This window comes from Drosophila sechellia, chromosome 2L (genome assembly GCF_004382195.2).
Source record: "Drosophila sechellia strain sech25 chromosome 2L, ASM438219v1, whole genome shotgun sequence".
NCBI classification, from domain to species: Eukaryota; Metazoa; Arthropoda; class Insecta; order Diptera; family Drosophilidae; genus Drosophila; species Drosophila sechellia.
In genome coordinates, this window is record NC_045949.1 from 11575697 (window position 1) to 11602892 (window position 27196).

At 39.6% G+C, this 27196-nt stretch overlaps 10 protein-coding genes across 19 annotated transcripts in view; 7 read left to right on the forward strand and 3 right to left on the reverse strand.

Annotated features, from left to right (window-relative positions):
• LOC6612189 (calcium/calmodulin-dependent 3',5'-cyclic nucleotide phosphodiesterase 1) overlaps positions 1–27196 on the reverse strand; it is a 114031-nt gene that overhangs the window by 9711 nt on the left and 77124 nt on the right. For 4 of the 10 annotated variants that reach the window (XM_032727334.1, XM_032727329.1, XM_032727326.1 and 1 more), the window contains 5 exons: positions 20802–21092; positions 17437–17992; positions 15745–15858; positions 15220–15282; positions 12844–13410 (listed from right to left, as the gene is read on the reverse strand). In XM_032727334.1, coding sequence (XP_032583225.1) covers positions 12844–13410; positions 15220–15282; positions 15745–15858; positions 17437–17732 — 1040 coding nt within the window. In that variant the 5' untranslated portion in view covers positions 17733–17992; positions 20802–21092. Of the gene's footprint in view, positions 1–12843; positions 13411–15219; positions 15283–15744; positions 15859–17436; positions 17993–20801; positions 21095–22301; positions 22308–27196 lie in introns of all 10 variants that reach the window. The other 6 variants (XM_032727330.1, XM_032727328.1, XM_032727333.1 and 3 more) reach the window with 4 other exon arrangements.
• Positions 9989–11992, reverse strand: LOC6617672 (polycomb protein esc). Its single transcript, XM_002041944.2, has 4 exons — positions 11716–11992; positions 11510–11643; positions 11276–11447; positions 9989–11155 (listed from the first exon to the last, which is right to left on the reverse strand). The coding sequence occupies exons 1-4, from the start codon at positions 11773–11775 to the stop codon at positions 10244–10246; spliced, it is 1278 nt and encodes a 425-aa protein (XP_002041980.1). The 5' UTR covers positions 11776–11992; the 3' UTR covers positions 9989–10243.
• LOC116803553 (PI-actitoxin-Avd5a) lies at positions 16472–16912 on the forward strand. The gene has a single exon (XM_032727343.1). It carries the CDS (start codon positions 16531–16533, stop codon positions 16732–16734), a length of 204 nt encoding a protein of 67 aa, XP_032583234.1. The 5' UTR covers positions 16472–16530; the 3' UTR covers positions 16735–16912.
• Positions 17007–17256, forward strand: LOC116803555 (serine protease inhibitor Kazal-type 1). Its single transcript, XM_032727346.1, has one exon. It carries the CDS (start codon positions 17010–17012, stop codon positions 17199–17201), a length of 192 nt encoding a protein of 63 aa, XP_032583237.1. The 5' UTR covers positions 17007–17009; the 3' UTR covers positions 17202–17256.
• On the forward strand, positions 19597–19841 carry LOC116803557. The gene has a single exon (XM_032727348.1). The coding sequence runs from the start codon at positions 19606–19608 to the stop codon at positions 19750–19752; it is 147 nt and encodes a 48-aa protein (XP_032583239.1). The 5' UTR covers positions 19597–19605; the 3' UTR covers positions 19753–19841.
• Positions 20085–20341, forward strand: LOC116803556. The gene has a single exon (XM_032727347.1). It carries the CDS (start codon positions 20103–20105, stop codon positions 20247–20249), a length of 147 nt encoding a protein of 48 aa, XP_032583238.1. The 5' UTR covers positions 20085–20102; the 3' UTR covers positions 20250–20341.
• LOC116803554 (ovomucoid-like) lies at positions 22174–22577 on the forward strand. The gene has a single exon (XM_032727344.1). The coding sequence runs from the start codon at positions 22278–22280 to the stop codon at positions 22476–22478; it is 201 nt and encodes a 66-aa protein (XP_032583235.1). The 5' UTR covers positions 22174–22277; the 3' UTR covers positions 22479–22577.
• Positions 24501–24898, reverse strand: LOC116803551 (serine protease inhibitor Kazal-type 2). The gene has a single exon (XM_032727341.1). It carries the CDS (start codon positions 24860–24862, stop codon positions 24623–24625), a length of 240 nt encoding a protein of 79 aa, XP_032583232.1. The 5' UTR covers positions 24863–24898; the 3' UTR covers positions 24501–24622.
• Positions 25594–26351, forward strand: LOC6617668. Its single transcript, XM_032727340.1, has one exon. The coding sequence runs from the start codon at positions 25616–25618 to the stop codon at positions 26114–26116; it is 501 nt and encodes a 166-aa protein (XP_032583231.1). The 5' UTR covers positions 25594–25615; the 3' UTR covers positions 26117–26351.
• On the forward strand, positions 26402–26707 carry LOC116803552. The gene has a single exon (XM_032727342.1). The coding sequence runs from the start codon at positions 26427–26429 to the stop codon at positions 26658–26660; it is 234 nt and encodes a 77-aa protein (XP_032583233.1). The 5' UTR covers positions 26402–26426; the 3' UTR covers positions 26661–26707.

A 27196-nucleotide genomic window follows, 5' to 3' on the forward strand; every position in this document is an offset into this window, starting at 1 on the left:
CCGCTCACTACGTCATCGAGGGCGTGTCAGCGTGCCAACACCGGCGACGCCCAGCTGACACAGGATAACGTGGTGTGCAGCCCGCCCACTACGTCAACGCGGGAATAGTATTCACACTGTGGTGCGCTATCCGCACACTACAGCAACGGTGGATCTCCAACAACAAATGACAAGAGGGAACCGACAGCGCTTCAAAGAGCGCAAAAATTTTTTTTTAATAGCACTGTGTGCAAAATTTTTTTTCTGATTGCACTGCGATGCATATTTTTTTTAATAATTATAAAAACAAATTGTAACATTGAGCGGAACCTTTTCTGCCCGATGAGAAGTTCGGCCTGTAAAGCCAAACGAAAATTTAGGTAGGAAAGCTGTAAATTCATACGGATGAATTAATTTTAAATTTCTCACCGCCGCAAGGCGTCTTAACAAAAAAAAAATGATATTTTAAAATTAAAAAAAAAAAAAACAAAATCAATAAATACAAAATAAGTAAATGTCATTTGACAATTCTATAAGTAAATTTTACCCAGACCCAATATATTCAGAAAATACTGTATTAGGAGAAAAAATCTTTTCAAAAATGGGTCTAGTAGATGTTAAGTCAGTGGACTCCACTGCCAATGTAATCAACAAGGTCGAAGTTGTTCCTTTAAACCTGGATTACATAATAATTTGTTTAATTATTATAACAATAATTATGTTGATAAATACATGCTATAAAATATACAAAATGCATAGTAAATGCCTTAAGAAAAGATATGTAAGCAGAGCTAATGACTTGGACAGGGTTTGATAGCTGAAAGGCAATAAATAAAGTAAAAAAAAAAAAAAACCAAATTTAACACAAGTAAGCAAACATAAAACTGCCCTGTCAAAAGCTTCAAAAAGAAAAAAAAAAAGCCTAGATATGAACATATAAATAAATATGAAAATATAAAATGAAATATAAAATATAATTAAATAAATCTTTTTATTAAATTTATTAAATAAATCTTTTTATTAACAACCCCAGTTCCTAACTTGATGGATTGGCTAAATATAATAGCTAAAATCAAGAAACTGCGGGAAGACTTTGATAGATCGTTTAAGTGCCTCAATAAGAGTGCACCAATAAGTAACGATACAAAGATAAAACATTTAGAGACACTATTAGGAAAATATAACGAGGTTCGTGTCATAATACTTGACCACAATACGAAATTTTCTTCGTTACAACAGACACAAGTAAAAGATATAATATCTCGATTAAAAGAGAACATATTATATGTGTCACAAAGGCACAAGTTACAAGTACTTGTTCCAAATACACTAAATTTCCCAGCTGAACTATTACTAGACGTAATTGCTGAGGAAAGAAATAAGCCAACAGAAAGTAAAATAGTAGACAAGATGGCACAATCAGTAGTAGATTTCCTAAAAACAGCCTCGTCTCTATTATTTGAGTACGACGGCAAAGCAGAAAACCTACAGAGTTTCAAAGACGCTCTGAACTTGTTAGATTCGATAAAAGGAGAACATGAGACTTTAGCAGTCAATGTCATTAAGACCAAACTAAAAGGCCATGCTAGGAATCTCATTAGCACGGAAAATACTATACAGGAAATTAAAGATAAACTCTCGCGAACAGTAAAGGGTGAATCTGTTGAGGTACTCTCTGCAAAATTACTAAATCTGCAGCAAAAGAACAAAACAGCCAACCTTTACACGCAAGAGGTGGAGCAATTAACAAAAGCTCTAGAAGGTGCTTATATTAGTGATGGTTTGAAACCAGAACTTGCAAACAAATATAGCACGACACAAGCCGTCAAAGCAATGACGAGGAATTGCTCGATTGATAAAGTTAAAGTTATCATGCAAGCAGGCACGTTCAACAGTATGAACGATGCCATATCTAAATTTATAGACAGTTGCACAGAAGCAACTGGACATTCCAACGCTGTTCTGTTCTACCAAAATCAGACTCAGCGCGGTACATACCGCGGTCGTTATAACACAAGGGGCCGCCCTTATTACAGAGGCGGTCATCGTTATAACAATACCAATAACAATAATAATAGAGGAAACTTTAGAGGCCGTGGCAACTCGAACCGAGGCCAAAACAACAATAATCAGGGATATGTAAGAGTAGCCCAAAATAACTCGGGAAACTCCGAACACCCTTTAGCTGCTCATCAATAAATAGACACAAGGTTCACACAATTAATCTTAGCCAAAACATATTTGTTAATTTTGTCAATGTAGAAACAAATAAAAAACTTGTCTTTTTAATAGACACAGGTGCAGATATTTCCCTTCTAAAAGAAAATTCTGATATCTTTAATGATATCCAAGGCAACAATAAAATTAATATTCAAGGAATAGGACAAGAATTAATTCAATCCAAAGGATTAACTTCAATTGAGATACAGACAGGCAATTACATAATTCCACACGATTTTCATATAGTAGATTCACATTTCTTAATCCCATGTGATGGAATATTAGGAATTGATTTCATAAAGAAATTCAATTGTCAATTAGATTTTAATCAAACAGAAGATTGGCTCAAGATGAGACCAACTAATTTGAATTTCCCAATATACGTTCCAATAACATACAGCTCTGGTAATAACTCAATAATTCTACCAGCAAGATCCCAGGTTGTCCGAAAAATACGACTATCCTCAAATGAAGATAGTGTTTTAGTAAAAAACCAGGAAATTCAAAAAGGCATTTATGTTGCAAACACAGTTGCAACAACCAAAAATGCATTTGTCCGATTTCTGAATACAAATAATAAAGATCAAATAGTAAATATAAAAGATCTACAATATGAATCACTTTCGAACTATGACATAGTTCAAACCAATCCTGAAGCAAGAGAAAAAACTGTCATGTCTCAATTAACAAAAAATTTTCCACCACAATTCAAATCTACACTAACAGATTTATGCACCAAGTATAGCGATGTATTCGGACTTGAAACCGAATCAATCACAACAAATAATTTCTACAAACAAAAGCTAAGATTGACAGATGATGAACCAGTATATATTAAAAATTATAGAAATCCTCATAGTCAACTTGACGAAATTCAAGTACAGGTAGAAAAATTAATTAACAACAAAATAGTCGAACCGTCTGTGTCCCCATATAACAGCCCACTTTTGTTAGTTCCAAAGAAATCTCTTCCTGGTTCTGACAAGAAAAAATGGCGATTAGTAATTGACTATCGTCAAATTAATAAAAAATTGTTGTCCGATAAATTCCCACTCCCTAGAATTGATGATATTTTAGATCAACTAGGTAGAGCAAAATATTTTTCGTGCCTAGACTTAATGTCAGGTTTTCATCAAATTGAACTCGAAGAAAGTTCAAGAGATGTAACGTCTTTTTCAACGAGCAATGGCTCATATCGCTTCACGCGATTACCATTCGGTCTAAAAATAGCACCAAATTCTTTTCAGAGAATGATGACTATAGCTTTCTCTGGACTTGAACCTTCTCAAGCATTCCTGTATATGGATGATTTAATAGTTATTGGTTGTTCCGAAAAACATATGGTTAAAAACTTGACTGATGTTTTTGAGAAATGCAGGAAATACAACCTAAAGCTACATCCAGAAAAATGTTCATTTTTCATGCATGAAGTCACATTCTTGGGACACAAATGCACAGATAAAGGAATCTTGCCAGATGACAAAAAGTATGACGTCATCAAAAATTATCCAGTCCCACACGATGCGGACAGTGCTAGACGATTTATTGCATTTTGCAATTACTATAGACGTTTTATCCAAAATTTTGCCGAATATTCTCGTCACATAACAAGATTATGTAAAAAAGATGTAAAATTCGAATGGACAGCTGAATGCCAGCATGCCTTCGAACACCTCAAATCGGCACTAGTTAATCCCAATTTATTACAATACCCAAATTTCAGCAAAGAATTTTGCATAATAACGGATGCAAGTAAGCAAGCTTGTGGAGCAGTGTTAACTCAATGCAAAAAAGGTCTCCAACTTCCAGTGGCATATGCATCAAGAGCGTTTACAAAAGGTGAAAGTAATAAAAGCACAACAGAACAAGAATTGGCAGCAATTCATTGGGCAATAACTCATTTCAGACCATATATTTATGGTAGACATTTCACTGTCAAAACAGACCACAGACCACTTACATACCTGTTCTCTATGATAAATCCGAGCTCTAAACTAACTCGTATGAGACTTGAATTAGAGGAGTATAATTTTACAGTTGAGTATCTAAAGGGAAAAGACAACTATGTAGCTGATGCGTTATCAAGAATAACCATCAAAGAACTACAAGAAATGAACAGAAATATAAAGAAAGTCACTACAAGATATCAAAGTAGACAAAAATCCTGCGCAGGAGATAAAGAAATAGAATTGCCTAAGCAATCTATAGAAAAAGCTTCAAAGCCCAACGTATATGAAGTCATCAAAAATGACGAATTACGTAAAGTAGTGACCTTGCATATAAAAAATATGCTATGTTTCTTTAAACATGGTAAGAAAATTATTGCAAGATATGATGTTAGCGATTTATATACTAATGGAATACTTGATTTAGGTCATTTTTTCCAAAGGCTTGAAATGCAAGCCGGTATAAATAAAATCAGCCAACTCAAAGTGGCACCGTGGGAAAATATCTTTGAATATGTTTCAATTGATACTTTCAAAATAATGGGCAATAAAATATTAAAATCATTAAGAGTAGCGCTACTCAACCCGGTGACCCTAATAGAAAAATTAAAAGAAAAAGAAGCTATATTGTCTACATTTCATGACGATCCAATACAAGGAGGTCACGCAGGCATCACAAAAACCTTGGCCAAGGTCAAAAGATACTATTACTGGAAAGGTATGTCTAAAGATATAACTGAGTACATTAAAAAATGTCAGAAATGCCAAAAATCAAAAGTGACAAGAAATACAATAACTCCTTTAACAATAACAGAGACCCCAATAAAAGCTTTCGACAGGGTGATAGTGGACACTATAGGTCCGCTACCAAAATCAGGAAATGGCAATGAATATGCAATCACACTAATATGTGATTTAACTAAATATCTAGTTGCCATACCAGTTGCAAACAAAAGTGCAAATACTGTCGCTAAAGCAATTTATGAATCTTTTATTCTAAAGTACGGTCCAATGAAGACGTTCATTACGGACATGGGAACAGAATATAAGAATTCAGTTATAAATGACTTGTGCAAATATCTTAAAATAAAAAATATAACATCAACTGCACATCATCACCAGACAGTTGGAACAGTCGAAAGAAGTCACCGAACTTTCAATGAATATATACGTTCATACATATCGGTTGATAAAACTGATTGGGACGTATGGCTTAAATATTTCGTATACTGTTTTAACACGACCCCATCAATAGCACATAACTATTGTCCATACGAACTTGTCTTTGGTAAAACAAATAACTTGCCAAATCAATTTAATAGCATAACTAATATAGAACCCATATATAATGTAGATGATTATGCTAAGGAAAGTAAATATAGATTAGAAGTAGCCTATAAAAGAGCTAGAATTATGATAGACGAACATAAAGAGAAAAATAAGAAACTTTATGATCAGAAAGCAAAGAACTTAGATATAGTAGTAGGAGATAATGTTCTATTAAAAAACGAAACAGGTCATAAGTTGGATTCCAAATATACAGGTCCGTATAAAGTAACGGAAATAGGAGAAAATAATAACATTATAATAACTAATAATAAAAATAAAAAGCAAACTGTTCATAAAGACAGATTAAAAATTGCGACGTCGTAAATATTTATAGTATGATCATACATAGGCATAAAAATAAAAATAATAATATTAATAATAATAAAAAAAAAATATTTTTCTTTTTGAGGTTTTACTTAAAAATTCTCACTACATAAATGTACTTAAAAACAATCATAACACAATTTTTAATAATGTATAAACTACCTTTAAAATAACTTCATAATATTACGTTATTTTCAAAAGGAGGGAGATGTAGTATGCACACATATCGGTTAACCACTGTATTCATAATATACAATCACATTGTAGCACTCTGTTGCAATGTGAACATAAACAGTTCAGCCCAAGCGTATGTTGAGGGCAACGTACCAAATTTGCATGATCAGCAGTACTCACGCTGGCCAAGCGCTGACCGCTAATATGTGTGCCTATAGCACCCCTCCTCCAGCACCGTCGCTCGGCGACAATATATATATATGTAGGAAACGCAAATAAGCGTCGCTGCGCTGCAGGCTATGCCGGCAGCGCTGCTCCTCGACTTAGGCTAAGAAACCATTGTATTTAGATCGCCAAATCAATTGACGAATTAACTTCGAATGGAGCGGGACCTTCCCTGCTCCTACAAATAAATAAAAAGTGAATTCAAGCTAATTAAATAAATCTTTCAACTGGGTGATACAACACTATAAAAGTTATAGTGGTTGAAAGTATATAGATTGAATTTCTTAACATTTTGAGAACTTTTCGATTTACTTCCTTAAAACTTCAATAGCGACCCTCGCAGCTCAAAGTACGCCCACGGCTTTGTGCGATTAAAGTGCGTATTCGCTTTGTGCTACCAGAAATGCGGAAGACAGGACTTCACAGAGCCAAAACCTAATGGCTGGACAACAGAATGGACCCAAGGTCCTTTCACTTGATGCGACTATTTTGGATACATTTCCCCAACCTTAGTCGAACCCATTCCATGCGGCACCTTCGAGAGCTGCCGATGTGGCAGAAATTGGCAGTTAACATCATTTGTTATTGATTTTCGCATTCGGATAAATGGTGCTATCAGCTGTGCCGCCACGGCATTCGTCCTGCGATTGTCCTGCGTCCTGTGGGGTTATTTGCCCTTTTTGGGTCACTCCCATTGTACTCGCCGATAGATGATTGATGATAGCGAGTATATACATTCGATACTCTATAGTAACCTTCAACTTGGACAGCGTGGGTGGGGTTTTTGGTTGGTGGGGTTGGGTTGTGTTGACCCAATTTCTAAGCGGTCGATGGGGGTGTTTGCTTCTGACTCATTTGAATATTATTCGCAATTTTAATTGGTCTCCGCTGCTGGTGTGTGTGTGTATGTTTTATAGGTAGCTACATACGCAAACCGCTTAATTATAATGCACATACATCACTTAATCGATGCTGACAACCAGAGTTAATGACTATTAATGAAACAGTTCCAATTACTTGCTTGCCACGCCCTCTCGCCGCTGCCGCCTCCTCTGCGGCATATTCGCAAAATGGGTTGCCTTTAATTGTGATTTATTGAATAATTGCTATTTATTTTCACCGACTGACACAGCCCTTTCTCCACATATTTTGCACTATTTTTTGTCCGATCAACGCGTTGTGTGTGCGTCGCGAGTCCGAAAAACGAAAACACATTAAATTTATTTGCACCTTATCGGCATGAATGAAGCCGCAAAATGGCATTTAATTTGTGAATTTTTAAACAATAGATATCTGGGCCGTTGATTACGACTCACATGCGCAGTTTCTATACTCGTATCTATGTGCCTCAAAATTTTACAGAGCCGGTGATTCCTGCAGTTCCCAGTAGAGGCTTTTTCAAAGTTTTATTACTATTTTTTTTTTATCATAATTAAACAATGCCAAAATTGCGTCAGCGACCATGATAAGATACTTTGGATATTGTGGGTTTTTATGGGTCGGCAGTATGGGTAGATATGCATGCTAATCGAATGGGGAACTTGTGAATTTGAAGAGTAATAAACTTCAATTGTTATTTCTGGTTATTCATTCTAAAGAAGGTTTATTTCATGCCCTTTAAAGTATGTTAAATTAAATATATTTTGCACAGATATACTCTAATTTTCATTGACACATTTGACAGCTCTTCAAAAATATTCCAAAAACTTCAATACCTTTAAAAATGCGCCCTGATTACAAATGGATTCCCCTTGGGTTTTTTTATATAATCTTCTCCAGCTTTTCAGCTCTTTAGATCCAAGTAATTTTTGGACTTTTGTAAATTCTTAGTGCACTTCCGCTGCCTTTTGACGATTTGTCTTCATAAATCGAAAGTGGGCGCACGCCACGCCCCCGCCCTTTTAAGAGCTTAAAACCTAATTCCGGGATTTTCTCGGCCTGATTCCGGGGGCTTTTAGTGGGAGACACTTCGCCCCAAACCCCAACTGACTGACTTCTGAGCTTTGCCAAAAACTGACACGCTTAACTAATTTCAGTGTCGACGGCACATGTTAACCGAATTAAAGTGGCAGGCTCCTTAAGGCGGAGGACGCACTGCCTCCGCATCCCAGTTCTTCCTTGCCAGCGGCGCGGCTCTTGGCTTGATTAATTTTTGGCCCGACAAGTGGCAGACGCAAATCATCATCGTTGTGGGATGCGGATTTGGATTCACATTCGCATTCGTGGTGACGCAGTGCAGGGTGCGGGTAATTGCGTATTTTGCTAGTGAGCACACTAAAAGACAGCAGAAGCAATCACACAACTACACTTGAAGAAATAAAGTACACACTATACGTACATTTCAAGTTATATTATGAACAAAACAAAATTTAGTGGAATTTCTCAGTTTAGAAGTATTCATACTTTCTCTCCCAAAAGAATCTTTAAAAAACATATTTTTCGAATTTTTCTAGAACCTTATGTTCAACATAAAAGTTACCCCTACACTTCTAGAGCTCTAAGATATAATTAGTATTTAAAATATAAGCTAGAAAACATTTGAGTGCGATTTCTTCGAGTGCGACAACATCGAGACAGAGATGGTGGGGGATGTGGAGGAGACGGAGCATGATGGGTGGACAAACCGCAGGCGGATGATGCGTCGTTTGCTGGAGTGGTCGTAGTCGTTCTCGTGGATGTGACTGTGGCGACGGGCGTAGCTGAGAACGTGCGTTGAGCTGGTGCCCGAGGAGCGTGCCGAGTTGCATCTGGACAGACAGACAAACGAGTACGGTTGACAAAAATAATGCAGCGTCCAGGAGGAGCTCCCATGGTTGCTTCTTTCCAATCTAATTTATGGCCACCCAAAGAAGAAGCCAACTAGAACAATGGGGCTACGGATTAGCTCGACTTTGCGTGTCAAGGCTAAAGCCTCGCCGAGTTCTGCGAATCATCGGCCAGTTCGACAACTTAATGCCGCTGCCAAGTCGTTCCGAGTCAACTTCAGCTAATTACTCACAACCAGCAAGTGGAGTGGAACCGGGTCAGCTCGGAGATCAAAGGAGTGCGGACAAAGAAGATGCCAAACCCAATCAGCCGCGAACGATGAGGGCTAAGATATATACGTTTAACATACTTAGAACTTTCGAATACCCTAACATGAACAAAATACTCTCAAGAAAGAAACAAAATTAAGCTATATAAGTACATATGTGCACACTAAATGAAAATTATGGCAAACCTTTATCATAAATTCCATTTCATGTTTATGTTACACAAGTAGTGTTCCATTTGGCAGCCCCATCAAAATTCCCATCGTAATGAAACAAGCTATTTTCATAAACTTCCATTAGATACAAACCCAAAAAAAAAAAAGGAAAAGCCATGATGGAAATGGCCTGCACTTTCATCTAAACGAGGGAGGAGCGTTCGATGAAAATCCAGCTAGGGCATGGCGAATCATTGTGGCACTCTGCTCGCTTAATCAGTCTGCTGGGAGCTGTTATGGCTGGTCGGGATCGCTGTCCGCCTGGCCTGGCTTGGTTACCCAATCATTCCGGTTCGCATGCCCGTTGGCAGTTTCAATTTCGTCGCGCTTATTCGCCGCATTTCCAGCAGATTGGAGCTGGATGGCGTTGCAGCAATGCATATAAATGACGTAGCAATTGAAAGCCATTTGTTATGCGCAGCTTTGCTTTGTTTCGCAATTAGAATTGCCAACTGGGGACACTCAGCCAGCTTTAAGACGTTTACATGGCTTAAAGAGTAGCAGTTTGGATTCTGGTTAAGCAGAAAATACATCTTTAATGAAATTACATTGCTTCTACTTTATTCACAATAAATAAAGGCAGCAGTAAGCAGCAGCTATTCGTTCTTACATCTGAAAAGCAACCGGCTTAACATATTCAAATCTCACCAACTATTAATTGGATTTATTTGAAGTAATTTGGGACAGCACAGCAGCGTAATCCTATAACTTAATGATAACCAACTAGGAACTAATTGAGGGAAATGTTGTAAGTTTTGGCCACGTGAGATTTGGTTTGTGGTTGCGCCCAGCTGCGCCATCAGATGGAAGTCGTTTGTCTGCGGTTCCATCGCCACACGGTGGCGTCATCGCACACGTAGACCAGCACGCTGGCATCGCGGGAGAAGGCGATCTGGCGCACAGTGGACACGCTGCGCGAATTGTGCAGGGTGGTCATGTGGGCACCCTCGGGATCGCTGGGATCCAGCTCCCACACATACACCTTGCCCTGCTGATTGCCCAGGGCAATCACCTTCTGCCACGGATTGAAGCCGAATCTCACGAACCAGATCTCGCACTCGTCGTACTCGAATTCCGCGATGATCGTGCAGGAGGAGTCGCTCGGCTTCACCTGCTCAAAGCTCTGATGCAGCTGTCCCGGCTTCCAGCAGACAATGGCATTTTCGCAGGACTTGGAGAGCACAAAGTTGCCAAACCACTGCACACAGTCCACATAGTTCCTGTGTATATCCCGCGTAGAAAAGTCGGGGAAGTGCTTGGTCACCGTGGGGAAAGGCAGCGTTGACTTCTCCTGGCTGAAAGTGTTCGACAGTTCGATCTTGTGATGGAACTCGGGCGTATTCAGACACCACAGCTTCAGCGAGTGATCCATGCCGCTCGACACAATGCGATCTCCACGCATATTAAAGTCTATGGATAGCACCTCATCGCGATGTCCCTCCACTCCGCCCAGAATGGCAATGCACACGTGGCTCTGGATGTTCCACAATCTAATCGCGTGATCCTTGCTGCCCGACAGCAGAAGCTGCAGCTTGTGCGGATGGAACTTCAGCTCGTTAATAGCCTGTCCATGGCCGATGTAATTGCCCACCGCCTCGTTCTGCTCGACGTCAATAACCCGGATGACTCCGCGGTATCCAGCCGCGGCCAAGAGCGGGGAAGAGGTCTTCAGGTCGTACGACCAGGCGCAGGTGTAAAATACCTCATCGGGCTGGGAAGGGAATTCAAGATTTGTTGATGTATTTCGAGTTTGTACAATTGCTTTCGAGACCATATCTAGTCAACTGATCTATAGGGTCTTGAAAGTATATTCTGTATCCTGGCGACTCACATCCGGATCTGCGTAGCAATGGAGCAGCTGCATCCCGCCCTGTCGAGGGCACTCGTAGACGGTCACCCGGTTGCTGCCCGCCGTGGCGAAGACCTGTGGCTCATCCTTGCCCAGCAGCGTGTTGAAGGCCACGCCGAAGATGTTGGCTCCGTGGTTCTCCTTAACGTGGGTGCTTCGGGGTAATCATTTGTGGGTTCAGTATCAGTTGTCAGCTCAGTTATTGTATATTCTTACTCGTATTTGTAGGCGGCGCGGCTCTTTGGCTTCGATTTGGTGCTTCGGCGACCGCGGCGCTTGCTGCGCGTGCTGGATGTCGGGGACTTGCTGCGCGAGGTGGTACTGTTGGTGGTATAGCTGGCCGACTCATCCTGCAGCCGGCACATGGCCCAAAAGATCCATTAATTCTCGGTTCGCCCAGCCATTTGTCATTCGCTACTCACTCCGCATGATTCCTCCGACTCCTCGGGCTCGTTGCCGTTTTTCACTTTATCACTGCTCATTTCGAACGCGCGGCACGTTTGCACGGTTAAATAAAACGCAAATTAGGCCGCGACTTCAACAAACTATTCGATAATGCTATTTTAAATGTTTAAATAGCGAGGCGAGTGAAAATGTTTTTTTTTTGGCGGCAATGGTGTGACCCCAGTCACAGATCGCGAAAAATACCCAGACATTGCAGGCAGTACGGTCCTACCATTGCGCAGCGTGGCCACCTGGTCACGATCAGCTGGCCAGTGTTGGCAAACATTAAACACACTTAGGCGGGAAAGTTCAAAAATGACAAAACACATGCGCAAGCTAGTTTTTTTTTAAATAAAGATAACAAACAAATGTAGGACAATCAACATGCCATGGATTCATGTGCGGTATTCAAATTTTGTACATGTATTCACAAAATTACACTGGTCGACAAGACTAGGAGAGTTGCTGCTTGCGAGTGGCGTAAAAAGTGGAAGATATAGTTTTTCAGATATGCAAATGTGTAAAATATTTAAAGTTAGTTCTTCATATTATGAACATATCATTTGTACTCCAAGCAGTTTTGAATACATTTAAAGTATATCTTCCAGTTTTCACTCCTTCAAAAGCTTACTACGTACGAATGTAAGTATGATTTAATAGTTTCATGGAGTATTTAAACGTAGTAAGCAATTTCTTGAACATTTTTTTGTCCAAACGCGGCAACGAAACATTTACCATCACGCAGAGCGCGGGTGGGGAACGAAACAAGTTTTTCTTCTTTTTTATTTTGATTAGTCTAGGATAAAATAGTTATTTACAACAGAAGCGAGCAAAAGATTTGGGGTAGGGGACAGAGGACAGAGAGGGGACAGAAGATTACAGCAGTGGAAATCGCAGACAGAGGTCAGCAGACAGATAGATTGGATAGAGGAGAGATAGAGAGACAGAGTTAGAGTTATTTGTGTATATATAGAAAGTAGTTCATTCTGGAGCTGTGTGGTTGTTGGTTGGTTAACGCAAACGTGAAACGATAAAGGTAAATCGAACGAACTGAAGAGGCGTAACGGATAAACGTTAGTCTAGCATAGAAATCAAATTTCAAGTACGTTTTGTTCGTCGACATGGACCTGGCCCAGGTGGGTGTCCTTAGGCGCCGTTGCCGGTGCACCGCCGCTGGGTTACTGCAACTGCCACTGCTGCCGGCACTTCCCGCTTGACTTTCGGCCGCCTTGGCACTTGGCTCCGTAGTTGCGCTGGAGGAGGTGGTGGTTTGGGATGTGGATGTGCTGGCGGGCGGTGGTGGTCCCTTGTCGCCGGGATCCTTCGATGGACTCTCCTCCATCACCGATTCCCTTACGGTTTCCAGGGCGGGTTGAAGCTTAGGGGCAGGTGGTGCAATAGTTTCGCTCGAGGTGTTGGATGGTGGACCCGTTGGGCCACTGTGGGTCTGCGGCGCCTGGGAAACACCCTTGGTGCGACTCTCTATGCTGTCCTGGTTGTCAGCGCCTGGTGTGGCACCTGCACCAGCACCTCCACCTGCACCTGCTCCCCCAGGCGACGCCTCCTGCAGGCTGCAACTCCTATTGGAGTTGTTGTTGTCCTGCTGCTGGTCATCGTGTCCGTGGCTGTGGCGACTGCAGTTCAGGTTCTTGCAGTTCCCATTGCAGCCCTCCCTGCAGAAGTAAATGGCCGCCACACGTTGGGCGCCAGTTTCGAGTGCCAAGGCAGGCGGTCAAGTTTTTCGCCGCCCAGCAGTTGGCAGTGAGTAACAGCGAACCGGTGCAAATGGGCAATTTTTGGGAAACGAGACACCACGTTGATTTGACGTTGCATAGCATTCGGATTGTTTGTGTGTTTTGTGTAAAAGTTTTCATTTAGTTTTCATGTTTTAGGTAAATAGTTTTGGCAATAGAAAGAAAGAATATAAATAGAACATCAGTTGAGAGATTGTGATAAAGCTTTTGGGTTTAGTAGGGGCAGAGGATTGGACTTTTCCCACGAAGATTGCCTCACTATACAAAAAATAACTGTCAATTATCCTCATGTTTTTAACTCGCCCTTCAAGAGTTGTAGTTTTCACATTTTTATAAAAAAAATTATATGTTTTATTCTTCTAGGGCAACCTTTAAAAATGCATCGAATCTGAACCAAAACAAAAAACCTAGACCAAATGGCAATCGGAGTTAACGGCGTAACTTTGTGAGTTATTTCACAAAAATCAAAATTAAAACAAATGGGAAAACGACTTTCAACTCAACTTCACTTGGCAATGTAAATCGAAGAATCGTGTCATGTGTGGACCCGGTAGGTAGAAAAATGTTTATTAATTCATGTTCCCCGGCACCTGAATACAATGGATACGGCATACTCCATACATATGCAGATGACATTCGGGAGTGGTTCAGAGGTTTTGGGGGAGGATTTAATTGAAAGTGTGGTAAATAATAAAAATGCACTGATGCATTGGGCTTGTATTTGCAGAGAGTCCACTTTTGCGGCTGGGAAGCGAAACAAAATCGGGTTGTAAAATGCATAGCTTACCGGAATACTATTTTAACATTTTCAAAATTAATAAAAACTCGTCTTTTTCTGACATAAAAACAGTAATTCGGCTCAGTATTCAAGCTAGCAATATGCTTTGCGAATAAAATAGTATCAACAAAAAAATTGCTATCTTAAATGCTGAGTCCTGTAAAAATCCTAAAAAATATTATTCCAATTTCAGCTCTTCAAAAATATTCTGCTTAAAGTTGTATGTAGAATTCAAAGGCGAAGTTATAGCAGAAGGAAAAGAGGACGGATTAAATTCAGTAGAAGCACACAGAGAATTCCATCTGGTGAATTGACAAACGAATTGAGTAGACGTAATGCAATACACCGAAAGAAATGGCGAGCACATAAGTAAGACACCGAGAGTTGAGTTAGAGACAGTACTTCAATAAAATATGGTGCTGCGATTCGTTAGGGGCGGTGTTTTGGGGTCTTAACCTTAGCTTAGTAACTCTCAAGATCCTTAGAATACAGTACACAGTTATACGTTACGTAAGGCTAGGCTATGAAGGCTAAGAAATACTCGATATCTGCAAACGTTCTATGGCAATGAGTTCGATGAGTTATAGAAAGACAGTATAGATACGATCGATGACGATAATGATGAAGATGATGATTATGGTCTAGAGATACTTTTTATTACTGGTAGAGCAAGGCAAAGAATAGATCTCGATAATCGAAATACACGAACTGAAGAGAGCACTACAAAGAATGAGGATAGAAAAAGTCGGTAACAGAGTTAGAAAGAAGTTGAAAGTAGAAAGTAGAGAGAGGTGAGATTTAGGTGAATAATAGTGGTTATTGTGGGTTATTGGATTCATGTGGGCGCGAGTTGGGGTATGGTTTTACTATAGAAGAGATGTTAGAGTTCAAAATCAACAGAGTTAACGACAAAACCAAAGCGACAAGGTTGACTCGATGGGAACACTTACTCTTCGCTCTCAACGGATGAGGACGCAATCTGCCCCAACTTTGTTTTACCTGTTGTGGGGCTTCTGCTCAATAACACAGACACACACACAGTAACAGTAACAGAACGGATATAAAAAGAAAAATATTCAGATATATGTATACATTCAATAGGTTTAACAAGGACCTCGAACGAACGAAGGGTTCGTCTTTTGGGTGTATGCTTATTATATAGCGAAATTAGATGATCCGATGATGGGTAAATGGACTTGGTTATCGCTGAGGGGGAAAGCTTGGGTGCAAATCCGAAATTTTGAAACTACGCAGCATTTCAGTTATTTTGGGTCCTACTCAAAATGGTTAACAAGGCCTACACCAATTCGATGGGAGCCCCAAAGAAGCCCAAGCTGAAGCAGAGTTGTCCACAGATCACTTCGACTCGATCGACTCGCTATCCTCTTGGTCAGGCTAGCTCGCCAAGAAGCTTGCAAGATGTTTTTTTTTTTGGGAATATCTTATTGGGGCCCAGAGCCACCACTTTCACCTACCTTGATTCGTCTATGAAGACCGCCTCGAGCACACGAGCCGCGTAGTGCAGATTCCGCTGCATGTCCTCGTAGGCGACGGTCTCATGATCCATGCGGCGCAGGAGACTGCGTATCCTGTGGAATTCAAGAAAATATTAGTTTACTAGATAAATATCAAGTAGTACTCAACAACAGGAAGGAAAGCTGCTTTGAGAAACCGAAGTTTACATACCCTTTAAAATATGTATGTATGTGCAATAATTATGTGTAAATATGTATGAGTGCAACACAAGAAGACACCAATAAAATATAATAATTTACCAGTCGGATTAGCTAATGTGCAAATACAAGTTCTAGCTATAAAAATTAACAAAGCATTATAGTCATATCTACGAACATTTCATAAAGAGCAAAAATATATGTAACGTCACGTTGACATTAAAATATTGCCCAGTTTAACTCTCTTTTATGTAAATTTTTTTAGAGCTTAAAGAGTTTGGGCATAGAGAAAGTCCATTAATCTTTAGTCAAATTTAGTACATATATAAAAGATTCTCGATCAGATGTTCTTCTTTTGATCTAATTGCATCCAGAGGATGCATAACTTGTATCAGTCAGAGTAAACTGACAGTAAATTAAACCAATCCACATTTTAAATCTGAGTGAAACGTCAACCACTTAATACGTTAAATTGAAATGTATCGCTTAGAAAATGAACCATTTTTTGTTGCCCTTTACATAAAGTATATTTGTGTGTTGATTGGCTGAGAGCCACAATCGTATCGGATCACTCCAGAAACTTAAACCATGAATAGCCCAATTTTCATTACTCTGTGCCTCCTGGCATTTGTGGTCCTAACTGAAGCCCAAGTCACAAGACCCCTTTGCCCGTGTCACAGAATTTATTTACCTGTCTGCGGATCGGACCACGTCACCTACAGCAACATATGTGAACTCAGATGCGCGGCGAAAGTTATGATGATTAAAGTGGTCAAGAAAGGAAGATGCTAGTATCAGATAATAAATGTAGATACAAAACAATTTCAAAAATGTCATCATCTTAAGTCTTAAGTGAAAAATATTAAATATAAAATACAATAAAAATAAATATTATTTGGAGTGAAACGATAGAAAGTCAAAGCCGGTACCCCGAATAAATCAATGTCATAAAACGTGAAATTAAAATGTATCGCCTTAAGTGTATTCCCTTTGCCTATTTTCTTAAAAAACTGTATCCATTCGATTTAAAAGTTGTATTCGTATCTGATCAGTGCAAACAAAAAACAATGCGTTGCAACAATTTGGTGTGCCTACTTGCAGTTTTGTTCCTGACTGAGGCCCAAAAATCTCGCTGCCCGTGTCCTAAAATCTATCAGCCTGTCTGTGGATCCGACAACATCACCTATTCTCACTTATGCTTACTCATATGTAAAGCCTCGCATGAAAATGTAAATTATGTCAAGAAAGGAAGATGCTAGTACTCAAAAGTATACTCTTTAAATATATTAAGGGGTTATAAAAGAAATGGTACACTCTTCTTAAAAAAAGAGGAAAAGGTTCGTCACATAGGTTGTATGTGACAGGTGCCATCGTCACTAGTTTTTCTTTCGTTTTCTTCTTAGTAGCGTGATATAAGTGGTTTGGGATTGATATTAAAGTTTGCTCAAATATCGCATACCTACTATAGTTATTGGCTATTTGATAGGAACTTACCTTCCGGCCGCTTTGTTAAGAGCATCTGGCGTGTCGACTGGCGGCAAACTTTCCGTATCCCATTGCCCGGCGGCGAACGACATATTCGAGGGCGTTTCGAAGGAGTGTCCCGACTCCTGCGGTATATCGGTGTCCCCCCGCAGGAACGAATTGCCGACGCCCACGTTAATCGAATGCATGGCGGTATAATCGGCCGAATCGCGACCCACGACCATTTCGGTTTGCGATAGATTGGCCGACGAGATCTGTATATTATCGGCCAGATAGTTGGTGGCATTCGGCGATGATGGCTGCATTTTCGCGGCGGCGGCTGGTCCGGAGTTTGATGGGCCCTGATTGCTGGATCGGCTGTCGCCGGCGGACGCGGATCCGTTGGATCCACCGGAAGCACGAAAGCTCAGTCGCTCCGCAAGTGGTTCACTGAGCGGCGTCTGGGCGAAGCCAATTCCCGGCGCTGTGCTGCTGCAGGCGGTGGATGAGGGCGATGCCAGTTGGCCGTCGAATTGGGTGAAGTTGCGGCTATTGGTGCGTCGGATAATCGTCAGTGAGCCGTGTCCTGCAAGAAAGCCGTTCATTCAGTGGGCGAAGGAATTGAATCGGTTGCTTATATATAGTTATATCACTCTCACTGTTGACACATTGATTAAGGACCTACTGGGATCTAACGAAGCACACAAGGCACCCCCAAAGGTCTTGAAAATGTAAGAAGGGCTTGGGTGAAACCAGTACAGTGGTAACAGAGCTATGCGAATCATATGCAAAATATGGTAAAATAGGTAAAGAATTGTGTGAAGGAATCTTTAAGTACAAAATATAATTTAATTTTATGAATAATTCTTGTAATTTTATTTGTTACCCCATTTGGTTTTATATTAATTTATAATAATTTTAATAATGTTGTGTTTCTGAAAACAACATGGATTATGTCAAAGAAAATGAACAAAGAAAATCTTTTATAATTTTAAATTTGCATTTTTCGCTCCGTTGTTCGATCAAAAATCGTTGGACGCAATGGACAAGAAATCAATAATTTATTCCCATCATTTGAGGCCATTGTAGCACAGCATTCTTTATTTAGTTTAGCCCCCAGTGAGGGCAAAATGCTTAACGAGCAGCGAACAAAAGCCCCAAAGAAGTTGCTTCCCCCTAAGGCATGTCCTGGCCCCACTCTCCACCATCGCCACCAGCCCCCCTCTTTGAGCTGGCTGAGTGGCATCATCCTAACTTGGCCCTAAGTTGCCATCCCGGGCGTGTCGAAAAAGTGCAAAGGATTTATCTGTGTGTGTTTGTCAAGTGGCAAGTTGGCGAGGGGGTGCAGGGAGCAATCTATCTGCAAATACCCCAACCCCATAGGGCTTGCTGCCCCAAGAAGAGCGGAGTGTCTTCGTACTGGCTGCGAGAATCTTAACTGCATTCCATTTATTTTGACAGTGCAAGCACCTCGGTAGAAAGGTGATGGGGCAGTCATAAAATCCGCTTTATGCTGCACTTAAATTTATGTTACACCCGAGATTCCTTCGCTTAACTGCTAGATACGCGGGCTCTTTATCGAGTCGAGTTTTTTGGGATGAAATGTTTTATGCTCCTTTTACTGGCGCCTCTTCACGTCCTTAATGACTTCCAACGCTTCGTTTTACCCCACAATGTTGGGGTAACCGGAGGAAAGTGCTCTGCTGGCATCCCCACCTGGCATCGCCTTACGACTAAAAACCCAATTCCGTATGTAGTTTTGACCCATGTGAGCACGGCGATGGAAATTGCCGGCAATTAAATGGTCTGATGGCCGCATAAAGTGCGTTTCGCAACTGGTAACATGATCGATGGCCCACCATCAATCTTTTTTATACACTAAGATACTTTAGGTTTCCATCTACTGCTGTGCTAATCATATATACACCGTAGTTTTGCAAACTACTCTATCTATTACTTTATAATAAATAAATAAATATTTGGGTAACTAAATATTTAGTTAACTTAAGGGTATCTGATAGTCGGGAAACTATCGACTATAGCCTCATCTTGTTATTATTTGCAAGCCTTAAAAATATCACAAATTAAAAACTGTAAATTTGGTGCGAAATTCAGGATTTAATGCTCTACAGTCTATGAATTTCCTATAAGTATATAATCAAACTTACTATCAGGTTGTATTCATTATAATCTGCAACGATGCATTACTATATTCCTATTGCGTTTTGCCTGTTCGCTCTTTTGGATTTGACAAACGGGGTGAACGAAAAGGAAAGTTCTACCTATTGTTTACCCTATGGTGTGTGCTGGGATAAAAGATTTAATATGTGGCCCAAGGGAAAGTAAAGAAAAAAGCTTGTGACTTGTAATCATGATACCAGAAAAAGATACCAAGTAACTTTCGATAATAAAGTTGGTTTTTTTTTTTTACGCTATGTAAGTATGTTTAATACTTAAAAGGTATGATATAAGCTTTAAAGTAAATAACATTACTTGTTCGAAATAGGTTATTTTTTATTATTCCTTAGATTAATTACGGGCAACTAAATTATAAGTTAACGCTTCAAGTTCAATGGAAAGCTCTTGTAATTTAGTGGAAAAATTACAATTTAACGCTTTAGGTGGTAATGACTTCCTCATTTATAGATATATGTATAGAGATTTCTATCAGTTCCTATTCACAATATTTTGTGGCAATGCATTTCTATAATTTAATTGTGCTTTGCCTGATTCATTTTTTGGATTTGACACGGAATGTAAAGGATCAATTTACTTTTTGCGTACCTAACTATAGAGGCTGGTGCTGGAATAACAATGCAAGTGGTTGGAGCTACGGAAGATAGATGCGGTATCCGCATGAGACCAACGATCAGGTTGTAAAACAAGCCCTATAAAAATACTTTACGATTCAATAAAAAAATACAAATAATAATAATATCAGTTGTTTGAAATAATTTATGTATATATTAACCTATTACCTAACGCTGTTATTGATTATCTAGCCCCTGAAAGTGGTTTTAAAAAAGCTCCCTATATCTGGTCAAATTAATTGGGTTAAACCAAACAATAGCACAAAAAGGTAATTAAGACCACTGCGCTGCGATGCAATTTCAATTAGCCGATTTGGTTTCCAACCACAACAATCCACGAATTGCCATCCCATCTAAATTCCTGCAACTTTCGAGCGATGTCAAACCGACTTAGCCATCGCAATCTCCGCAGCTGGTGCTGAATGGATTATGCACGGAGTATCCTGTACCCTTCCTCAAAATGGAAATTATAATGCCACCGGGAGCAGGAGCACTAGGTTTAGATGATGAAATATGCAAAAATAATGCACACAACAGCGGGGAGACAACTGGGATGCAAAATGCCATGAGCTGCGCTTTACTTACTTGCCACTTGACCATTTATTGTCGCATTTGAGCCGCTGCCACTGAGCTCGGAGACCGTGGGACTGGCGGCTTCTTGTGCCGGCGTACTGACAGCACCTGCTCCTCCGGACGCCGATCCCGTCCCGGTTGCCGTTCCGCTTGCAGGACCAACTGACCCACTCGCTGCACCGCTCGCTGCACCACCACCGCTGCTGCTGCTGCTATTTGCCGCACCACTTGTGCCGCCAGTGGAGCCCGCCCCACCACTTGCCTCGTCCCGCTTGCTGGGCAAACTCTCCGGAGTGCTGGCAACTGAAAGTAAAAGTAGAAGTGTTATTGCGTACTATTATTTAACTATATTGCATACAAATATATCTATAGAAATAGAAAAAATATCAGAAGAAATAGAAAGAACATTTAAGCTGAATTTCAGATATTCTACATCATGTTTGTTTAAATGTGTATCTGAATTTCGTTGTGGCATCCAACAGGTTTCCGCATGGCAATCAGTATTCAAACTACCCTCGCTTGTGCACACATCCATATGAGCCCCAAATCCTTTTGTTGTCTTTCACTTGCTGCAAATCCCCCGTTTCTATTGCTGTCGGTCTTAGTAAAAGTGTATTTGTGTTGTGTATTTTGTTTGCTTCTTGGCCAAAAGGGTCGGAAAACTTTTTTGCGGATTCCTTAAATTGGACGGGCGTATCTTAAACTCAGACAGCAAATGGTTCAGTAGATGTTGAAAATTCTATATATCACTGTTTTATTAGATTCAAAATAATTGTTAAAATTTCATAAATTAATTTTTAAAATGAAATTCCTCTGTCTACAAATATTAATATTCATGTTTTTAACTCAACCATCTATTCATTGTGAAAAGAGCATTTGGCAATCGCTATGGCATCCGTGATTCCCCACATATTTTCCTTCTGCTTAAGCTTTTCTTCAGCTTCATCTTGTAATATCCTCTGCTTTGATTCGACCAGGCTAAGCTGCCTCCTTTGCCACTACAAGATTAGACTGAAATTGCTTTTGTGCGTTAAAGGGATTTTATTAGGACAAGCTAAAAAAGATTTTTTTGTGCGAAAGTTGCCAAGGCCAACAGCTGCGAGCAACTAGCGAACTAGGGGAACAATAAGCGTTTATACATCTATATATATATATATATATATATATATATATATAGAGATTTAGAGAAAGATTCAATTTCATTTGCTTATACTTTATATTGCGTATACGCCACGTCGTCTAAATGATGGGCATTTTCGATTGTGTGACGAGATTATTTACAAATTTACACATGTATAGTTAAAATCCGTTTATAATCCGTATATAATTCATTAGAAATTTTTTCCCCTGAAAAACGGCATTTGAACTTTAGGAAGTGCTTAAGTAACGTTGTATCGTTGAAGTTTTTCCACTTCCAAACTACGGCTTGCAAAGTATCGATCAAGTGTGCAAGCTCCATTCTTGGCTAATCTGTCTAGCATTATAGCCATGCGATATTTGCTCTTTATTGGATTTTTCCTGTTTGCTCTTTTGACCCTGTCTGTGGGTCATGAGTTTTGCCATTGTAATCTTGTACTTAAACCATTGTGCGCATCGGACTCCAAGACCTACAGCAACTACTGTGAATTCAAATGTGAAGTTAGAAGTGGAAACCCCATAACAGTGGTAGCATGGAAAAAGTGCAAGTAATATGTATATCCACCTGGTTATGGCCGACCAAAAGTTGTATGATGTAATGTGAATAATAAATGCAACCAGTGTCTTTTCGATTGTGAAGCTAAAAACGGACGCTACATTACTGTGAAAAATTGGGGAAACTGCGGGGAAACCAAAGATGAATTGCCATTTTAATATCGCACGTGTATGATAAAAAGTGTTAAATAAATAAAATTTGTAAATAATTAAAAAATGTATATATATGCTTCTGGTATCAGACCGAATCGCTGAAGCTTAAACTGTGTTTACACAAACGATATTGTTTAAATCTTCTTCGGAGTATTTATTTCCAATAGGTTTATGGCAATGCACATAAATAGAAAATTTAAATGCATAAATTTTTATTCGTACTTATTTTACTGTCATAACAAAGCCGGAAAATTAGATGAAAGACAACTGTCTACAGAGAACTAAATATTTAAGTGTGCATTTTTTGAGGCTGCTGTTATTGACCCAATTTATGGCTTGGCTTCTAATTAGGCAAATGTTGCCATAACTTTACCCAACAGATAAAGCAAAATATATTAATAAATTAATAAATATATATTCCTGCGTATCAGTATTGCATTTTATAACTAAGTCTTGGTAGAAGATTCGGTGGAATAGGACTGCGAGCATCGGTTAACTTTTAACCTTAGAAAGTGCTAAAGTCGCGGTTTATTACTGTAGTTTTTCCAACTAGGGCTTGCTAAGGTGGCAGGTTCTGGCTTATCTATAAATAAGCGGCGATCAAGTGGCAAAGCTCCAGTCTTGCCAAGCCTGTCTAGAATTATAGCCATGCGTTGCCTAGCCTTCATTACTTTCTGCTTGTCTGCACTTTTGGCCCTGGCTGTGGGCCAGGTATTCCAGTATGATTGCCCGTGTCCTCGGAACTATGATCCTGTGTGCGGATCGGACTCCTTGACCTATAGTAACCCGTGTGTTTTGGATTGTTTAAGTAAAAACGGACGCTCCATTACTATGGAAAAGAAGGGAAGATGCTAGAAAGCTGAACATGGATCGCCAACTGGTTATCGACTGACATTCGTATGATGTGAAGTGAACAATAAATAATATGTATAAATATTTTAAAAATGTATATGCTTCTGGTATCAGGACGAATCGCTAAAGCTTAAACTGTGTTATACAAACGGTATTGTTTAAATCTTTTGTGGTACAAATAAAAATAGTTTAAATCGTAAAATCTATCAATTTGCAATACTTTCAAGGTGATGTGATTACTAATATTTTTTCTGACTTCGTAGTATTTTTTTCCAATAGTTTCATGCCAATGAAAACTAATCCATTTAAATAATTGAATATTCATATTTATTCAATTGGTATGCTGAAGCCGGGCTTAAAATAAATTATATGAAAAACAACTGTCTAAAAAGAACTGAATTTCTATTTGTGCACTTTTTAGGTTTCTGTTATTGACCCAATTGTTGGCTTGGATTCTATTTAGACAAATGTTGCCATAGCTTTAGTCAACAAATAAAACAACAATTATATTATAAAAAGCCAGGGCTGCGGAATGAAAGTAGGTTTTTCAGATGTTTTGGTTAGCACTAAAAATAATGAATTGACTTAACATGCATGTATAAGAAATATATGAAAAATATACTTATGTATATTTATTTTTAATTTAGCTATGATTAAATCATCGGCCCAATTTAAAAACTTCGAAATATTTATGCAAAATACTTAAGCATTGAAAGTAATATATGACCTTCAAATATTTGCCACTTTATAAATTAACAAGTAATTACACTTTTACAATATGGTTCATAATAAGAGAGATAGTTGATTTTGGAGTGACTCATCGAAGATTAATTTTAAATTATTCGCAAAGAGCACTCTTCGTAATCTTTGGTGGCGAAAGCCACTTGAACGAAAGTATTGAGTTCATAAATCACTGCAAACCTCTGAAGTGGGTACTAGTTTTTGTCAGTGTCGCGTTTTGTACGATTCGTATTGGCGATAAGGTGTTCAAGCGCTATCAAATGCAATGCCAAATACTCTGGTTGATAAGCTGATTTATTTCTATATTTTTTCACATTGATGATTAATACAAGGCACTTTTATACGATTAAATTTCTGGATTCTTCTTTGTCTTGTGTGTCGAAAGGATTGGGGGCTTAGCACGTTCCGTCTCTCAGAAGTCCCATACTGCGTCCCTGGCGTTCAACATTTCGGCGTGCACAGTTGAACTCGCATCGGTTGGGATAGGTGACCAAGTCGGATCCGCAAACGGGCTCGAAGTTCCTGGGACAGGGACAGAATGGCTTCTCCACCTTCTCCGTATCATCGCAGCTAATGGGCGATATGGTGAGGGCCAGGAGGAGGCACAGGGCCACTCGAATGCTTAGGAATTTCATTGTTACTGGGTTAATCCACTTGCTAGACTGATTCGATACTGGAGCTGCACACATTTCTTCATTCAATGGAGCTTTGGCTGGCTTCGATTTGGCCGCTTATCTTATCAGCACTCGTGGTGCTTTGGAGTAGTGAGTGTTTTGGTTTTGAGAACTAAACATTGTGATTGGCTAGCCGTTGAAATGCGAGCAATTCCAGTTCCTAAAGCTTGATATGCTAGGCATATGCATTGCAAATTATTTGAATAATTTATGGGCTCCGGCACATCCAGCTTAATTACTTATTTAGCTTATCGCAGAACCAAACACGCAATTGTTTATAGTCGAATGAAAAGCTCACACCGAAAAGCTATAGCCATACTCACTCTAATACTCATTATATTTAAGAGCTTTTCGCCCATTCCTCTCTGCCTTCTTATCAGCGATCAGGTAGAGTCAAGGGAATTTCCCAATCTACACAAAATTTACATGCACTTTGCTTCGCTTTTAAGGAGTCACGGTAATTAATGAAACGCCAGCCTTTTTGTGAGCCAATTTACACGACACTAGCTATTCAATTTCAATTGCCATTCAATTTCAATTAGCTTAGCTGCCTGGGCGGCCCTGGGGAAATTCGTCTAAGTTATATATCCAGTTGTGGAGCCACTGCCGTCATGAGAGGTTTACTTCTGGTTCTGATGCTCTTCATCTTCGCCATTCTGACGGTGCGGGCTCTAAACTGCCAGCCGTGTAAGTTACTGGAAGCCCGGAAGGCTCATGCAAATGAAACGAATACCCAGCAGATGTGAGAAAAAGTGGGAGCGTTGGGTGTTTCGGAGGTCAAGAGAGGAAGTAATCATCGAAGTAATCAGCAGCTTGTTTGACTTATTAGGAAAACTTACGCACACACAAAAGCATCAAAAACTTTTATTCACACTCTCGACACAAACGACTCAGATTCGAAACTCAGTCTTAATTGAATGCTCGCAGCGAGACGACGACGTGTTCCGCACAGAAAACCCCATTCATTCCACACATCCACGTATAGAAAACATGAAGTATCTGACTTTGCTGGTCGTTTTGGGCCTTTTGATCGGCCTCTTTGCCGGATCCTCGGAGGGCAGCTATTGTCCTTGCGATCTGAAGACCAAGGGCACTGAGGTCTGCGGCTCAAATGGTGTTACCTTCAAAAATCGCTGTGAGTTCGAGTGCAGCCAAAGGGATTATAAGAAACTTGGACGCACCTTGAACATCAGGAAGGATGGACCTTGCAACTAGACAAACTGAAATATTATTCAACCTTCGATCCCAACTGGAGTGAAATACCTAAATACCGTAGTGATGAGTGCTGTGAGATGGTTCTTGAGATAATATAATGTGAACAACTATCAAAAGCTTAATACTCTTACTAAAACAATCTGAAATGCTTTCTCTCGTTTATCAGTAATGTATATTACTGGCACGTATTGCCAAGATACTCTAAACAAATAAAGCCTTGTGTTTATTAATTAAACTGCAATTCAGTGTTGGTAGAACATTCGGTGGAATACGACTGCGAGCCGGATAATTTTTCATTTTCCAAGGAATAATGAAGTTCTTGGCTATAATGGCTTTTTTGGGCCTATTGGCTATATTGTTTGTGGATTCATCGGAGGCTAGTTATTGCCCCTGTAATCTTCGAAAGGCAGAGGTCTGTGGAACCAATGGTTTGACCTATCAGAATCGATGCGTTTTTGAGTGCACTCAGCGGGAATATAGAAAGCTCGGAAGAATTTTGAATATAAAAAAAATGGGATCTTGTCAAGCTTCTCGGTTCTCTTGACAAAGCAATTACTTAATATTAATTAAATAAAGCAAAAAAAAAAAAAACAAATAATAATAAAGAATAACCAATTATATCATCAGCACGACGAGCTCTTTTTTCTTTTAACTGGCAAGTACACTTGTTAAAGCCCACGATTTCAAGTGTTCAGTTGAATATGAATAAGCTGTGATGTATTCTAATAATCTACTGAATTTCAGCTTAAATTTAAATTCCCTAAAATAATTAATTGTATATCACGTGATCTTGTTTACACTGTAGGTGTATTACTGAGGTCTAAGTATAAGTGAGCTTGCATTTCTGTTTTGTAATCTGTTTTTCTCGACGATGCGCATCGGTGTGTATTATATGCAAATAGCTCCATTCAATGCTAATTAAAATCGCCGTCGAGTGCGTCATCACCTCGTTAATCAACTGGTGACTTTGGGTCGCAGCTCGTTTTTGGTTGACACTTTTGGTGGAAGAGTAAGTCGCAGGAGCTTTCGGCACCGATTAAACAGTCGCCTCACGCACATCAATCAAATTTATGCATAATT

Bases quoted from the DNA above. Each gene is read 5' to 3' on its own strand.
- LOC116803556 (XM_032727347.1), top strand. From the start codon at position 20,103: ATGCATTTCTATAATTTAATTGTGCTTTGCCTGATTCATTTTTTGGAT.
- LOC116803557 (XM_032727348.1), top strand. From the start codon at position 19,606: ATGCATTACTATATTCCTATTGCGTTTTGCCTGTTCGCTCTTTTGGAT.
- LOC116803551 (XM_032727341.1), bottom strand. From the start codon at position 24,862: ATGAAATTCCTAAGCATTCGAGTGGCCCTGTGCCTCCTCCTGGCCCTC.
- LOC116803553 (XM_032727343.1), top strand. From the start codon at position 16,531: ATGAATAGCCCAATTTTCATTACTCTGTGCCTCCTGGCATTTGTGGTC.
- LOC116803555 (XM_032727346.1), top strand. From the start codon at position 17,010: ATGCGTTGCAACAATTTGGTGTGCCTACTTGCAGTTTTGTTCCTGACT.
- LOC116803552 (XM_032727342.1), top strand. From the start codon at position 26,427: ATGAAGTTCTTGGCTATAATGGCTTTTTTGGGCCTATTGGCTATATTG.
- LOC116803554 (XM_032727344.1), top strand. From the start codon at position 22,278: ATGCGATATTTGCTCTTTATTGGATTTTTCCTGTTTGCTCTTTTGACC.
- LOC6617668 (XM_032727340.1), top strand. From the start codon at position 25,616: ATGCAAATGAAACGAATACCCAGCAGATGTGAGAAAAAGTGGGAGCGT.
- LOC6617672 (XM_002041944.2), bottom strand. From the start codon at position 11,775: ATGAGCAGTGATAAAGTGAAAAACGGCAACGAGCCCGAGGAGTCGGAG. The intron at 11,448-11,509 runs GTAAGAATATAC...ATTACCCCGAAG, and splicing joins CGCGCCGCCTACAAATACGA to CACCCACGTTAAGGAGAACC. The intron at 11,156-11,275 runs GTGAGTCGCCAG...TTCCCTTCCCAG, and splicing joins ATTGCTACGCAGATCCGGAT to CCCGATGAGGTATTTTACAC.